Genomic DNA, 12,677 nt, shown 5'->3' with positions numbered 1-12,677 from the left:
CACGTCCCAATCATTACACATATGGTATTGGAGGTCCTTTTTTATCATAGGCAACTTTAAGGGCTGTCGCCCGGCCTAGTGCGATGTGAGTAGTCGAGAGCAACAAACCCGACCCCGAGTTGAATATTCGTTTCCGATCCCACACACGCACGCGAGACCCAGACCTGGCCTCGCTCGGGACAAATCGAGTCAAGACAGCCACACACCCAACATCCCGATGCGCCCCCCGTATGACCACATGAGGCGTCATACCGATGCAAGGCGTTTCGTCGAGCGACCCTTTCATGCTAATCACGATCTCTACAGGGCTTCGAGATATTCCTCGAGGTATGACAGTGGGGATCGTCGCTCGAGGTCGCCTCGCGACCGCTCGCCCGATCGCTACGAACGCGCATCCCAGTACAGCGATGGCGACCGCCGTCGATCCTCCGCCGAGGCGCGTTCCAACACTTCCGCCTTCCAAAACAACAGGGATTCCTTCCGCGACAACCTCCCCCGCGATCCTCCCCGGGGCCCCAAGGCACTTCTAGACCCTCCCAGCGGTCCTCGCGGCGGCGGCTATGCTGGTGACTTTAGAGGCCGAGGAAGAGGCCGCGGCCGTGGCTGGGTTCGCGATGACAGCAGGGACCGCGGCCGAGACCGCGACATTGATTTTAGGGACCGACGCGATGGGCCGTATAGAGACGAGAGAAGTCGCGAGCGCGACCGGGACTGGGATCGCCGAGATAGAGAGAGCTATCGGGGACGCCCGCGATCGCCTGGAAGAGGACGCTCACCACCACAGCGGGATTTTCGCGATCGAGACCCACCTCTAGGCGTCGACGCCGAAAGGTCTAGGAGAGGCTCCCGAGACGGCGGCCCGCCTTCCGCTGGATCATCCAACTCTGACCCCCCCTTCGGTATGCCTCGCGGCGGCTTCAGAGGAGGCAGAGACCGAGGACGTGGCGGCTGGGACAGAGGCGGCAGAGGACGCGGCGGCTTCTACGATGACCGCGATCGCTTCGGACCCCGCAGCCGCTCCCAGGAAGGGCGCTGGGGTCGTGACCGAGACGAACGAGACCGTGGCGACCGATGGATCGATCCCGACGCTCGCCGAGATCTTCGAGACGACCGCGACCCTCGTGAACGCGAGTTACTGAGGCCCAAGGTCGACCGCGAACGCGACCGAGGCATATCCTCTCAAGCACCATCGCCGAACACGAAGGATGTGTCACCTCCACCTCTGGCCCCCTCGGCGCCTGCTTTTGGGACGGTTCCCAGTAGGAATGTCGGCGCCGCTGACGGATCACCCATCATTGGGGGCACCGGTAAATTGCCCCCCACAGCCCCGAGAGCCTTTAGTTCTGAACGACCCGTCTCCGCAGGACACGGCGGCGGCAGCGGCGGCGATTACCCAGTACCTCCTAGCGGACCAGCAAAAATGAACCTTGCAGAGGGCAGCCCGCCCATACCCTCAGGCCCCCGTGCTCAACAGCAGAAGCAGCAACGACCTTCCAGCAAGCAGTGGATAAACCCGGCATTAGGTGGGAAGAAAGTCCCCGAGTCACCCAAGACCATGAGGTCACAGAGCTTCGCCCAGCAGCAGGGCCCGGTGCCATTCCGCCACGACAGCGTTCCAGCAGAACAAGGAGATTACGATAGGCGTCCCCGCAGTAGTGATGCCAAGGCCGACTCTCACAACTCTGCCACCGAAGGTTCGGTGAAGTCGCTCAACCTTCCCGAGCCTGGTGAAATCATTGTCAAATCCGAACGAGACAGTTATTCAACCAGAGGATCGATGGATCGTGATTCAGAGCACCCGGACGCCCACGATACGATTATGGCGGGAACCGACGCCAATGCATATGATGACCGCTGGCCCCCATCGCGAGGTAAAGAAAAGTCGGTTCCGCATGAAAAGTTGTCTATCGACGAGGGCTTCGTGGAGAAAAAAGAAGAACCGTCTCGGCCTGCCAAGGAAAGCAGGATGTCGGTGCCACGAGTTCGGTTTGTATTACCCCCGCAAGAACCATCGGCGCCTGTTTCCGAGCAGACATCCGAATCCGACGACGACGAGGATTACGGCGAATACTTTGCCATGGAAATCGCCAAAGAAGAGGGGGAACTGGAAAAGCTACGCGAGACGGCTGATAATACTGCGGACAAGATCCTCGCTCGCTACGCAAAAGTCTCACACGACGCTTTGGTAGCGCTTGTCACAGAATCGGAGGGTCTCGTCGATATGCTCGGCCCGGTCCCCGAGGTCGTCGTCGAACCTGTCAAGGAGGAAACGCCTGCTGCCAAGTCTCCTATTGTCGAGCAGCACGACAAGTCACCCCAGACCCCGAGCCTTGTTGTGCCAACCAAGTCATTGCCAGAGGAGACTTTCCCAGCGTCGGAAACTGAAGCTGCCCCAGCGCCAGAGTCCCAGATTGAGAAGGAGCCAGAGCAAGCCGTAATTCAGAAGGAGACCAAGAAGACAACCGATAAAGAGATCGAAAAACAGGTCGCAAAGGAGGTCGAAACGAAGGTCGAAAAGAAGATCGAAAAGAAGGCTGAAAAAGAGGTCGAAAACGAGACTGCATTGCCTGCCGAGAAGCTCGTGGAGAAGTCCGATGGAAAATTTGCCGAAAAGCCTGCCGAGGAGCCCATCGAGAGGCTCCAAGACGAGATTCTCGAGAAACCCATAGAGAAAATCACAGATGTAGCCGTCGAAGCTGCCGCCGAAAAGCCACCAGGGACCGATGTCGAAAAGACCGAAGGGCCCCCGCTTGATGCCGTCGTTAATGAACCGCAGCCCAAGACCGAGGAAATGGATGTCGACGAGCCTGCCTCTATTCTTTCTGCGCCTTCTCCTCCCAGGCTTCCCGAGCCAGCAAAGGACGCCGACGTTACCATGGAAGATGCCGTTGAAGCCGAAAAGCCGCCTGCAAAGCCAACTGTAGAGCACGATGAACCAAAGGAACCGACCACCAACAACCAACCCGTGCTTCTTCAACCACCTGGCCTGCCGATTGAGACTATCGAAGGGGACAAGGCTCTGCCGAGTACACCCTCTCAGATGGAAGACGACGATGAGGACAACTCGACGGAGTCAGACGACGTTGATGCGGATGCTATGCTCATTGATACGATTCGACAGTACTCGGCAACCCCTCCCATTGATAGTTTACCCGACTACGGCTGTCGCGCTTGGCACCGGGACAGGGATTTCTTGGAATCCCTCGATTCAGACCCCATGATCGACAACTTCATCTTGCAGCAACTCGATAAAATATCTTTAGAGAAGATGGCAGGACAGGAACTTGCGCGCAAGGACTACGCTGATAACTACGTCCAATATCTCGACTTTACGGTCTCAACGGATCCGATTGCTGTCAAGAGTCGAGAGACATTCATCAGCTGCTTGCCGACACCCGAAAAGCACGTTCCCATTCCTCCTCCACCTGAACTCAAGCCAGAAGGGAGGGGGGCCGGAAGAAGGTATGCAAGCGAACGTGACCTGGAAAGAGTTCTGCAAGCTTCCATGAGAGAGGACGAGGAACGGAAGGAAAGAGAGCAGCGCGCTATGCAAGAAAAGTATCGCAGCGACAAGGAGGCGGTCATTCCCGAAATGTACTGGACGAAGGAGGATCGGGACGCCGAGTTCTTCAAGGACACCACCGGCTTCACGCCCGTGGAAAAGCTTGTGCCTGCTTGGCAGATCCTGCCGCCAATCAACAACTTCACGCCCGAAGAAGCGGAACTCTTCGAGAAGAGGTATCTCACCAACCCGAAACAGTGGGGTGTGGTCGCCGAGAACATCCCGAAACGCAACTTCGGTACTTGTATCCAGTACTACTACCTGATGAAGAAAGAGCTCAATCTCAAAGAGAAGCTCAAGAAGCAGCCCAAGCGCAGGAAGAAGGGCAGAGGCAAAACACGATCTAGCGCTTTGGTCTCGGAGCTGGGCAATGCCGAGAACGAGGGCGAGGAGAACCAAGAAAATGGTGAAAATGGAGAAAGAAGACGGCCGCGACGCGCTGCTGCTCCTACATGGGGCTTTGAGCAACCTCCTACGGATTCCGACAATGCAACGCCCACCGGCACACCTGGCCGTCGTGGAGCCAAAGGGGACCCCGAAAAGCCAGACGGCAGGAAGAGGGGGAGGAGAGCTGCGAAGGACAAGGAGCCCAAGGCCGCCAAACCACAGCAGACTCTTGCCGCGGCTCCGGCCACTACTACAGCTAAGGGGCGGTCTCGCTCCAATTCGAGGGTCCAGAACCCCGAATTCCAGCCACCACCACCCGTGCCGATGGAGAGTCGTCTTCCATCGCAGTTCGAAATGCCAACGACGGGCGTCCAATCTCCGCTTGTTCCAGCTCAACAGTCACCTCTGGTGGTTCAGGAACGTCCCGTTTCCGCCACCCCTTCCGCGATATCCGAAGTGATGGCGCCTCCATCTCTGCGGCCGGAGCCGCCACCACCTCCTGCGCAGCCCACCATAGCGACGTTCGATATCGCTCAACCACAACCTGAACGCCGTGCTCAAAGTCAGGCTTCGAGTTACTGGAGCGTTTCGGAAGCAAACGACTTCCCAGGCTTGTTAAAGTCGTTTGGTACTGACTGGTCAGCTATTGCGGGACACATGGGCTCAAAGACAGCTGTCATGGTGAAGAATTACTTTGTTAGACAGAGAGACCAGGGCAAGGCAGAGTGGGAGCAATTTGCAGCTGAGGCGGATGGGAAACGAAGCAGAGGAGAGAAGCTACCCGATCCACCTCCACCAACCGTCGGCGGACGCAAGAAGTACGACTCTACGCCTACGGCGTCTAACCGGCCTCTCGCTTCTGCGCCTGCTACTCCCGCGCCGCCTGGAACGAATGAGCTGCCGAGCGAAGCACCTGCAACAAAGGTTGAGACTCCTGTCCAACAACCTGGAAACCCACCGTTTGGTCGCTTTACAATGCCAATTACTTCGGCACCGCCACCTCAACCACAGCAGCAGCCGCAGCAGCAACCTCTGGCGCAGGCAGCTCCCCCCACTCCAACTGCTGCCACCCAGGCTCCTCTTCAGGCTCCTCAGCAAACACCGATCGCAGTCCAACAACAGCATCCAGCGCCTCAGCCTGTGGTCACGCAGTCAGGATCGCCCATTGCCCGTCCGCTGAGAGCCCCACCTCAGCAAGCCTTTGGCTTCCAAGAGCGAGAACGAGAATCGACGCAACCCCCTCCACCAATCAGGATCTCTCAGAAGCCATCTGCAGCTCCAGTCATCGAACCCGTCCAGCAGCGACCTCTTGCTGCGGCGCAACCCATTCAACCTGCACAGCCTGAACCGCAGGTTGACCGACAACAAGTGGAGAGGCAGCAACAGATGGAACGCCAAGCTATCGAACGCCAGCAGATCGAGCGCCAGCAGATCGAGCGCCAAGCTATCGAGCGCCAGCAGATCGAGCGCCAGCAGATCGAGCGCCAGCAGATCGAGCGCCAGCAGATCGAGCGCCAGCAGATTGAGCGGCAGAGACTGGAGCAACAACAGTTAGAGCGGCAACAGATGGAGAGGCAGCAGATTGAGAGACAGCAGATCGAGAGGCAGCAAATCGAACGTCAACAGCTCGAGAGGCAGCAGATTGAGAGGCAACAGATCGAGAGGCAGCAGATTGAGAGGCAGCAAATCGAACGCCAGCAGCTTGAGAGACAAGCCATCGAGAGACAGCAGATCGAAAGACAGCAACTGGAGAGGCAGCAAATGGAGCGCCAGCAGGCTGAACGACAACAGATGGAGAGGCAACAGATGGAGAGGCAGAAGATGGAGGCGCAGCAGCCCAAGGAACACTTACGCCCAACTGAGCGCACACGACTGAAGCAAGAGCCTGAGATGACGCCGCCACACCATCACTATGAACCATTCTCGTATGGGCAGCAGCCAGTCCGGAATGTGCCGCCGCCTCGATCTGAACCCCCAATTGTATCGAGGCAGCCTGCCGAACCACCTCGGTCTACGGCTACCCCAGTTCCACAAAGCTATGGCCAGTCCATGCCGCAACCAGGCGGACGCTTGCTCGGGGATCCTCAACCGCCCGCCTCGACGCCTCCCGGCCCAAGACCCATTGCTGCACAACGTCCTATGCCTACTCATATGGACTCTTATGGCACTCCGTCTCAGCAACTGCAACCCCCGCCGCCTGCGGCATCTCGACCGTCGGCTTCGGAGCGCAAGACATCTAACATCATGTCTCTTCTCAACGACGATCCTCCATCGGCTGCTGCAGCCGCCGCACCAACGCCCCCCCCTCAACCAAAGCGCCTCAACGACGTGGCTCAAGTCAAGCCATCGCCGACGCCTCCTCCACAGAGCATGCCGAGAGGCCCTGCTCCTCCGACCCCGTTGCGCCCAGAGCGGGAGCCTCCCGCCTATCCCTATGGCCGAAACGCTCCGTCAGCGTCTGCAATGCCACCTTTGAAGCCAACCTACACTGCTTCGCCACAACCGCAGCATATGAACGCGCCAAGGTCGGCCATTGCATCTCCGCATGATGCAGCTGAGCGTGATTATTATCGGCAATACCAACCTCAGGCCATGAATTCTCCTCAGGTTGCGCAACCTTACCCGTCGCAGTCACAGCCTCCTAGGGACGCTTATCAGCCCCAAACCGGCTATCCCGCTTATGGCACCCCCGCCGCTCACGCCGGCTCGCCACCTCCTCAATACGCAGTTCACCAGTCGGCCTCTAGGCGAGAGCCGCCACCCCCACAAAGCCGAGAATCGGCATGGCCTCCCGGACCGCAGGGCCATGCCATGGGCCAGCCGCAACCGCCACAGCAACAATCCTCTTGGCCACCGGCGTCTCACGGGCCGCTGCCGAAACAGTCTCAACAAGCGCCGCCTCCACAGAACTGGGCTTCGCCGCACATGTCGGCCCAGAAAGCACCTCCAGCGGGCCCAGCCGTCCCACAACAGTCTTGGGCCTCTGGTCCGCCTCAGCAACAACAGCCACAGCAGCCGCCGTCTCATCACCACTTGTCGATGCGCGACGACAGAGGTGCGCCCATGTATGGCCAGATTCCTCCCCAACATCAACATGCAATGCAAGGCAGATATCCACCCGTTTCGCGAGCGCCAGAGCCGATGCCACCTCAAACGCAGCAGGCCTACCCGCCCCGCTACGCATCCACGCCTGCGCCCAGAGATCCTCGGGACCAAATGCCGCAGCGAAGCTACACGCCTGTGGGATATGACGCACGCGGTCCTCCTCCCGGTCCTTACCCTCCGGACCCACGAGAAATGCAAATGCGCGAGATGAGTCGCGACCCCAGGGATCCGAGGGATCCCCGGGAAATACAACAGCAGGAGATGCTCCAGCGTCAACTTCGTCCGCATGACGGCTATGCTAGGCAGCCCGATCGTTACGGCAGGTAAGGCGCGTAACGGACATTTCCGGTGTTAGAAAACCATGTATCACAATGAAGAGTTTGATTTGAACGGGAGTGTTGATGGGCTTTCTGGTTTGGGTACTGGAAGCAAAGAGGGGTTTTGTAGATGAAGGAAAGAAGAGAGCATTTTGTATTCATAGTCTTTTACAATGCACAGAGCAAGGGAAACTTCGATGGAATTCAGAATATTCGGTCAGTGAGGTCCGTATATGTCAGGAAATGTAACATGTGACTGCCTCCTCTCTACTGCTTCTTTCCTCATTGCTTTGAAGCCCCGACCCTTGCGTACATCTATCTCATGCTCAAACGCCTTGATGTATTTCTCGGTCACAACCTCGCCAGATTGCATGATCTGCGTGCCAAACACGCCGGTGAGACCGGCCTCGCGATCGACCTACTGGGTTTGAGGTCAAATCAGTTAGTTCGCTGTCAAGAAATGGAGAGAGGGGCACACTAAGTATAGGAATAAGTAAAGTGATATATGAATAAACGTGCGGGACTCACCCAGTAGATATTCACCGCCCTGTCCCCCTCTTCCGGTGCGGGTGGGCGTTCCCGTTCCACGAGGGATCCTCCATCTAGCGCAGCAGGGCCCTCCTCGACGCCCCATCCAGCTGCGGCTCGAACATGACCGCTGCGGTCACCGGCCGCAGGAGCCTTCCATCGCCGGCGAGGAGGAAGTGCAGAATCCGGGCGAGCTCGTCCATCCGCCCGTACACACTTTGGCCTCCCAGGGGTGACGCGACACCGGCTTCGAGGTCGAGACCGGCGTGGTAGACCATCCTGCTTGTCGACGGGTCCCGGCAGCTCAGGGGCCAGTCCGCGCCCCTTGAAGGACGTGAGGCCCAGGGGTCCGAAGATGTTGGTCTGCATGTACTTCGCGAGGTCTACGCCCAGGGTAAGTACTCTTCGAAGAAAGACATCTTGCCTAGTGTTATATTTTGGAAGCAACTCGGCAGGAGGGGAGGATTGAATCCAGCATTAGAAGGAAAAAATGAATGCGTGGTAATTGTCCTCAAGCGGTTGTTGTTTGATTGTGATATTCCGTCAAACACCCTGTTTCGATGCCGTTCCGTTTTTGAAAGAAGACCTTTGTCGATATTTGTATACATCTCAACCATACGTAGGAGGAACCGCCCTGAATATTACACTCCCATACATTTCCGTCATCATGGAATGTCCTTTGGTGTCGTTTCTGGCGGGGCTATCTGAGTTTGTGGACTGGTGGCTTTCGGTTCCGTGGAATACCTCGGCTTACAGAGCGAAGCGGCCGAAGCTCGATCCGATCGACACCTCGTGCTTATGTAGTCACCCCGTGGCGAATCTCGACCGGACACATGTTGACTGTGGTTGCTCCGTGGCAATTTCAAGTTCACGATAGACCGCGTGCAACATTACACATCGAAGGTAGGGAGATATGCTCACTACAGAATTCAATGTTCATAATTCGCCTTCGCTAAAACCCGAGATTGACCTGCGAAAAAAGAGACCACGCAGTCAGCCGGCAACCAACTGTATCCTGCATTACGAGTGTAGAATTCGATAAGCAAAAACCGTGACCCGTACTCCACTATGCGAGATCTGGGCATGTAGAGAGAAAGAGGCCCATGGGATGAGGAAAATGTGCAGAGTAAATAGGGGTTGAGATGCCCTCTTTGCGAGCATGACGCACGCGTAGAGCCTTAATCTACGCCGCTGGTGGTGCCGTCGGCGCAGCGGCCTTGTCTGCCTCGCCCACAGCCTCATCGCCGCCGGCCTCCCCTGGCTCTTCTTCTTCTTCCTCTTCCTCTTCTACCTCTTCGTATTCGACTTCTTCTTCTTCTTCTTCTTCTCCCTCCTCGGCGATGATGCCATTCTGCCTCTCCCAGACTTGCTTCCTGATCATGTCGTCCTTGGCCTTCCGGGCTCTCTCTACCTCCTCAAAACCGCCGGACTTCTTCAGTTTGCCCTCCTCCACAAAGCTTGAGAGCTCTCTCTGGAGCTCATTACCCTTTCGGCCCTCAAGCTCCTTTTGTCTCAGCTTTTCTGCCCGCTCGATGGCTTCGAGTCGATTTTCGTGGTTGGGCTGTAGTGCCCTCACCTCCCCGAGGACGCCGTCCTTGGCTGCGTTGGGGTCGGAGCTGTTTCCTAGGTTGTTTAGGCCCTTGGAGAAGCTGCGAGCGGTACCGGCGCTGGCGGTGGTTCCGTTGTCCTTCAGCTGCTCCTTGGTGGCCTGCTCAACTAGTGCAAATGTCTCTGATGCCTTCTCTAAATCGTCCTGCAGATCGATCATGAGGTCCTCCATAAGACGCAGCTCATCACGGCCCTTGCAGACGTCCTCCAACTCCTTCTCCCAGATCTTGGTCCAGATAGGCTTCTCTTCCTTCATGTAATCCTCCACCTTCTTGAGCTCCTTTGAAAGTTTTGTAATGTCCATGGCCACGGTCTCCAGTTGCCTAGGTAGCGGCCGCACGCCACGGTGAACCACATCTTTCCTGAGGTCCTCCACCAGGTCTTGCAGGTCGTCGACCTTGGCGACAAGTCGGTCAGAGTCAGCATTGAGCTGTTCGCGGCCCTTGGTAACGTAGGCATGACCGGTTTCGCCTTCGATGCTAGGGATCGAGGCCTTGACAACTGCAGCCTTGACGTTACTCGCCTTGGAGCGGATAGCAGACATGGAACCTTGAATCTCCGACTGGAAATTGGAGTACGCCTGACGCATGACTGCCAGGTCACGGCGAAGGCTTTGGATTTCGGTAACGTGTCCAGCAGCGAGCTTTCGGCCACCAACAGACCTGGACCCGTCAGCAGGCGCTGAGACAACAGGTGGAGCGGAAGCCAGCCTCGCCATCTCTGCGGCTGCCTCCTGTTGACGCTCAGAGACTCGCTGTATCGCCAAGCCCTGATCATCCATGTTCTGCTTCACATCCTGTACGATCTTCTTGAGTTGCCCAATGCCCTCGTCAATGTGTCGTTTGACTTCGTCAAGCGGCTCGACGTTCAACACCAGGACTGTTCGATCCTTGATGTCCGAAAGGTCCTCAAGCTCGTGTCTGACCCCTGAAACGGGGTCTTGGATGTAAATTTCCGGCAGGTCGGCACCATTGGCATGCGTGTTCCAGGAGAACTTCTCAATGAATGCTAACTGGAGACGGCCAATAGAGAGCTCGCTGTAGCCCTCAGGCAGCACGAACTTCTTGACCTTTGACTTGTACTGCAAAAATAAAGTTAGGTCGGTCGTCAACGGCGGTGATTGCTCGTGAAGAAAGGCGGTGTCTCGCTTCTTTTCGGGCGTCTTAGCATGTGGCGGCTCCTTGGGCTCGTCCTTGCTGGGTGGCTCAGGTTTGCGATCGTCATCAGGAGACATGATGGGGAGCTCATCGCTCAGAGGACCCTTTAACGTAGCGCTAGCTTTGGGATACTTGTCTTCGGGTGTCTGAAGCGTCGGGCTCTCGGGCCTGGCTATCGGCGCTTCGGACGGAAGCGCTTCCTTGGTACGACTTGGAGCCCTGACGGGTGACGCATCTAACTGCGGCTGCTTCGAGGCACGGTTTTGACGGACAGTCTCCCGAGTCTGCACGGCACGCAGAGACTCTCGCACTTCACCTCGGCCACGGTTGGGTATGGGAGAGTTCTGTGACGGCAGCATAGGCACGCCATTCATGGCGCTGCCTAGGTGCTTGGATATTTGATATTGCGAATATCGCCGCGATGCTCTTCTTTCCAGGTCTCCTCCTTTCTGCAGAGCGGCGAACGCACTCGATTGCTGCTTCGGAGGTGGCGGCGGTGGCGGGAATGATTCGGCAATGGCCTCTACCAACGGTGCAGAGGGCGCCGACGCCTCGTCGCCGGGGTACGGCGGCACAACGGGTATGTTCTGCATCGTGTTGCTGGACAGGGAAGACTGCTCCGAGTTGAGGGAGCCGCGCGACTGGTCTCTTGGCGGTATGTAGCGACGGCTCGGAGATGTGATTGTTGGGGCGCCGGCTGACATGGAAGATTCCCTCTGCGGGTCTGGCCGGTATCCGTTCTGTATGCCCTCCTCCAGCAGATTCGTCAAGCCAGTACTCGCGCTACCCATCGTACTCGTGCTCGTCGTCCGCTCGGGTGCGCCTGCTGAGCCCCCGCTCTCCCTGTCCTTTGGTTGCTTTTGCCGCAGCTTTTGCTGCTTGCGCTTCAGTCCGTGGAGCAGGTTGATAATGATATCCCGAATACGGGGAAGGTACTTCTCCAAGCTCTCGGTGCTTGCTTCTTGGCTTAGAGTGGCTTCTAATATGCTTCGTAGCAGCTCGGGGACATTGCCCAGGTCGGAGGTATCCACGTTGATGGCCGTGAAAGCTCGACAGGCCATGTTGAACTCGTATCCCAGTCTGACGTACACATCGGATACCTGGCCATCGGTTGCTTGGCCACGCGACCATTGTGTCAGGGTCTCTAGTAGCTGCTTAGTCGCGACAAGCAGGTGGGTGACGCTCTTCTCGATTTGCGATAAAGGCATGGCTGAGCTAGTAGAGTTCTGTTGGGAAGGATCTGTTAGTTACCGTTATAATAAATGAGGGAGTAAGAGCGACAAGTCTGTTGTGAGGATGATATTTTGCAATAGGCCAGCGTCCGGAGACGAGCTGCTAGTCGCTGGAATGTGCAATCAGACTCACATTTGATCTCCGCATCCCACCATTCGGCGGGGCAGATCGGTTTGAGGCGTTGGAAGCCCTGGGCTGCATCCCCATGGCTGGTGATATTGAGCGAGCTGGCACATTTGGCGGAGGGCCAGGATCAGCACCTGGGGAGCGCCGTTGCATGCGCTGTGAGGAGCCTGGTGCCTGCATCATTGCTCAGATCGAAGGGTTGTCGTCGTTGTAGCGTTTCTCTTGTCCTCCTCTGTCTTCTTCTTCCCCAACCAGATTGTCCACTGCCAGTTCAAGGTACCCAAGACAATATGAACGCAAGGCTGGAAGAAGGGTGTAGGAGTAATGTGATCGATCGATCGGGGAGGTCGGAGTTATTCGAAAGGATGGTTGCCAACCATGCTACAAGAAAGTAAGGTTGCGATTGCGAACTTTGTTGGATTGCCTAGGTAGATGAAGAATGTCAAGCTTTCCTGATGGACGTTAATCCAGTGAGCAGGAAGGTTGCAAGTGGCGCTTGGCAGTAGGGAATCGCCTGGTCAGGATGCTGTGAAGGGATGAAAGCTGTAGAAGTAGCGGCGATAACGCGTTGGAGATTGAGGGAGAGGCACTGAGTGACACTGAGTGAGCCCCTCGATGGAGCAAGTAATGCCTTGCTGACGTCTTGCTGTGGTT

General features: G+C 57.1%; 3 protein-coding genes across 3 annotated transcripts; 1 reads left to right on the top strand and 2 right to left on the bottom strand.

Annotated features, from left to right (window-relative positions):
• Window positions 1-217: 217 nt before the first annotated feature.
• LY79DRAFT_702226 (uncharacterized protein) lies at window positions 218-7,594 on the top strand (the record flags this gene model as incomplete). Its single annotated transcript, XM_060564939.1, has 2 exons — window positions 218-5,553; window positions 5,584-7,594. The coding sequence occupies 2 exons, from the start codon at window positions 218-220 to the stop codon at window positions 7,379-7,381; spliced, it is 7,134 nt and encodes a 2,377-aa protein (XP_060416144.1). The 3' UTR covers window positions 7,382-7,594.
• A 379-nt stretch (window positions 7,595-7,973) lies between these two features.
• LY79DRAFT_668267 (uncharacterized protein) lies at window positions 7,974-8,318 on the bottom strand (the record flags this gene model as incomplete). Its single annotated transcript, XM_060563501.1, has 2 exons — window positions 7,974-8,223; window positions 8,302-8,318. 2 exons carry the CDS (start codon window positions 8,316-8,318, stop codon window positions 7,974-7,976), a joined length of 267 nt encoding a protein of 88 aa, XP_060416143.1.
• A 650-nt stretch (window positions 8,319-8,968) lies between these two features.
• LY79DRAFT_117685 (actin interacting protein 3) lies at window positions 8,969-12,522 on the bottom strand. The gene is made up of 2 exons (XM_060550747.1): window positions 12,030-12,522; window positions 8,969-11,890 (listed from the first exon to the last, which is right to left on the bottom strand). Exons 1-2 carry the CDS (start codon window positions 12,204-12,206, stop codon window positions 9,083-9,085), a joined length of 2,985 nt encoding a protein of 994 aa, XP_060416142.1. The 5' UTR covers window positions 12,207-12,522; the 3' UTR covers window positions 8,969-9,082.
• Window positions 12,523-12,677: the final 155 nt, after the last annotated feature.

The sequence above is a fragment of the Colletotrichum navitas genome (genome assembly GCF_030913465.1).
Source record: "Colletotrichum navitas strain CBS 125086 chromosome Unknown LY79scaffold_17, whole genome shotgun sequence".
Lineage (NCBI taxonomy): Eukaryota > Fungi > Ascomycota > Sordariomycetes > Glomerellales > Glomerellaceae > Colletotrichum > Colletotrichum navitas.
Note: the sequence above shows the minus strand (reverse complement) of the source record. Positions and strands in the feature narration are given on the sequence as shown.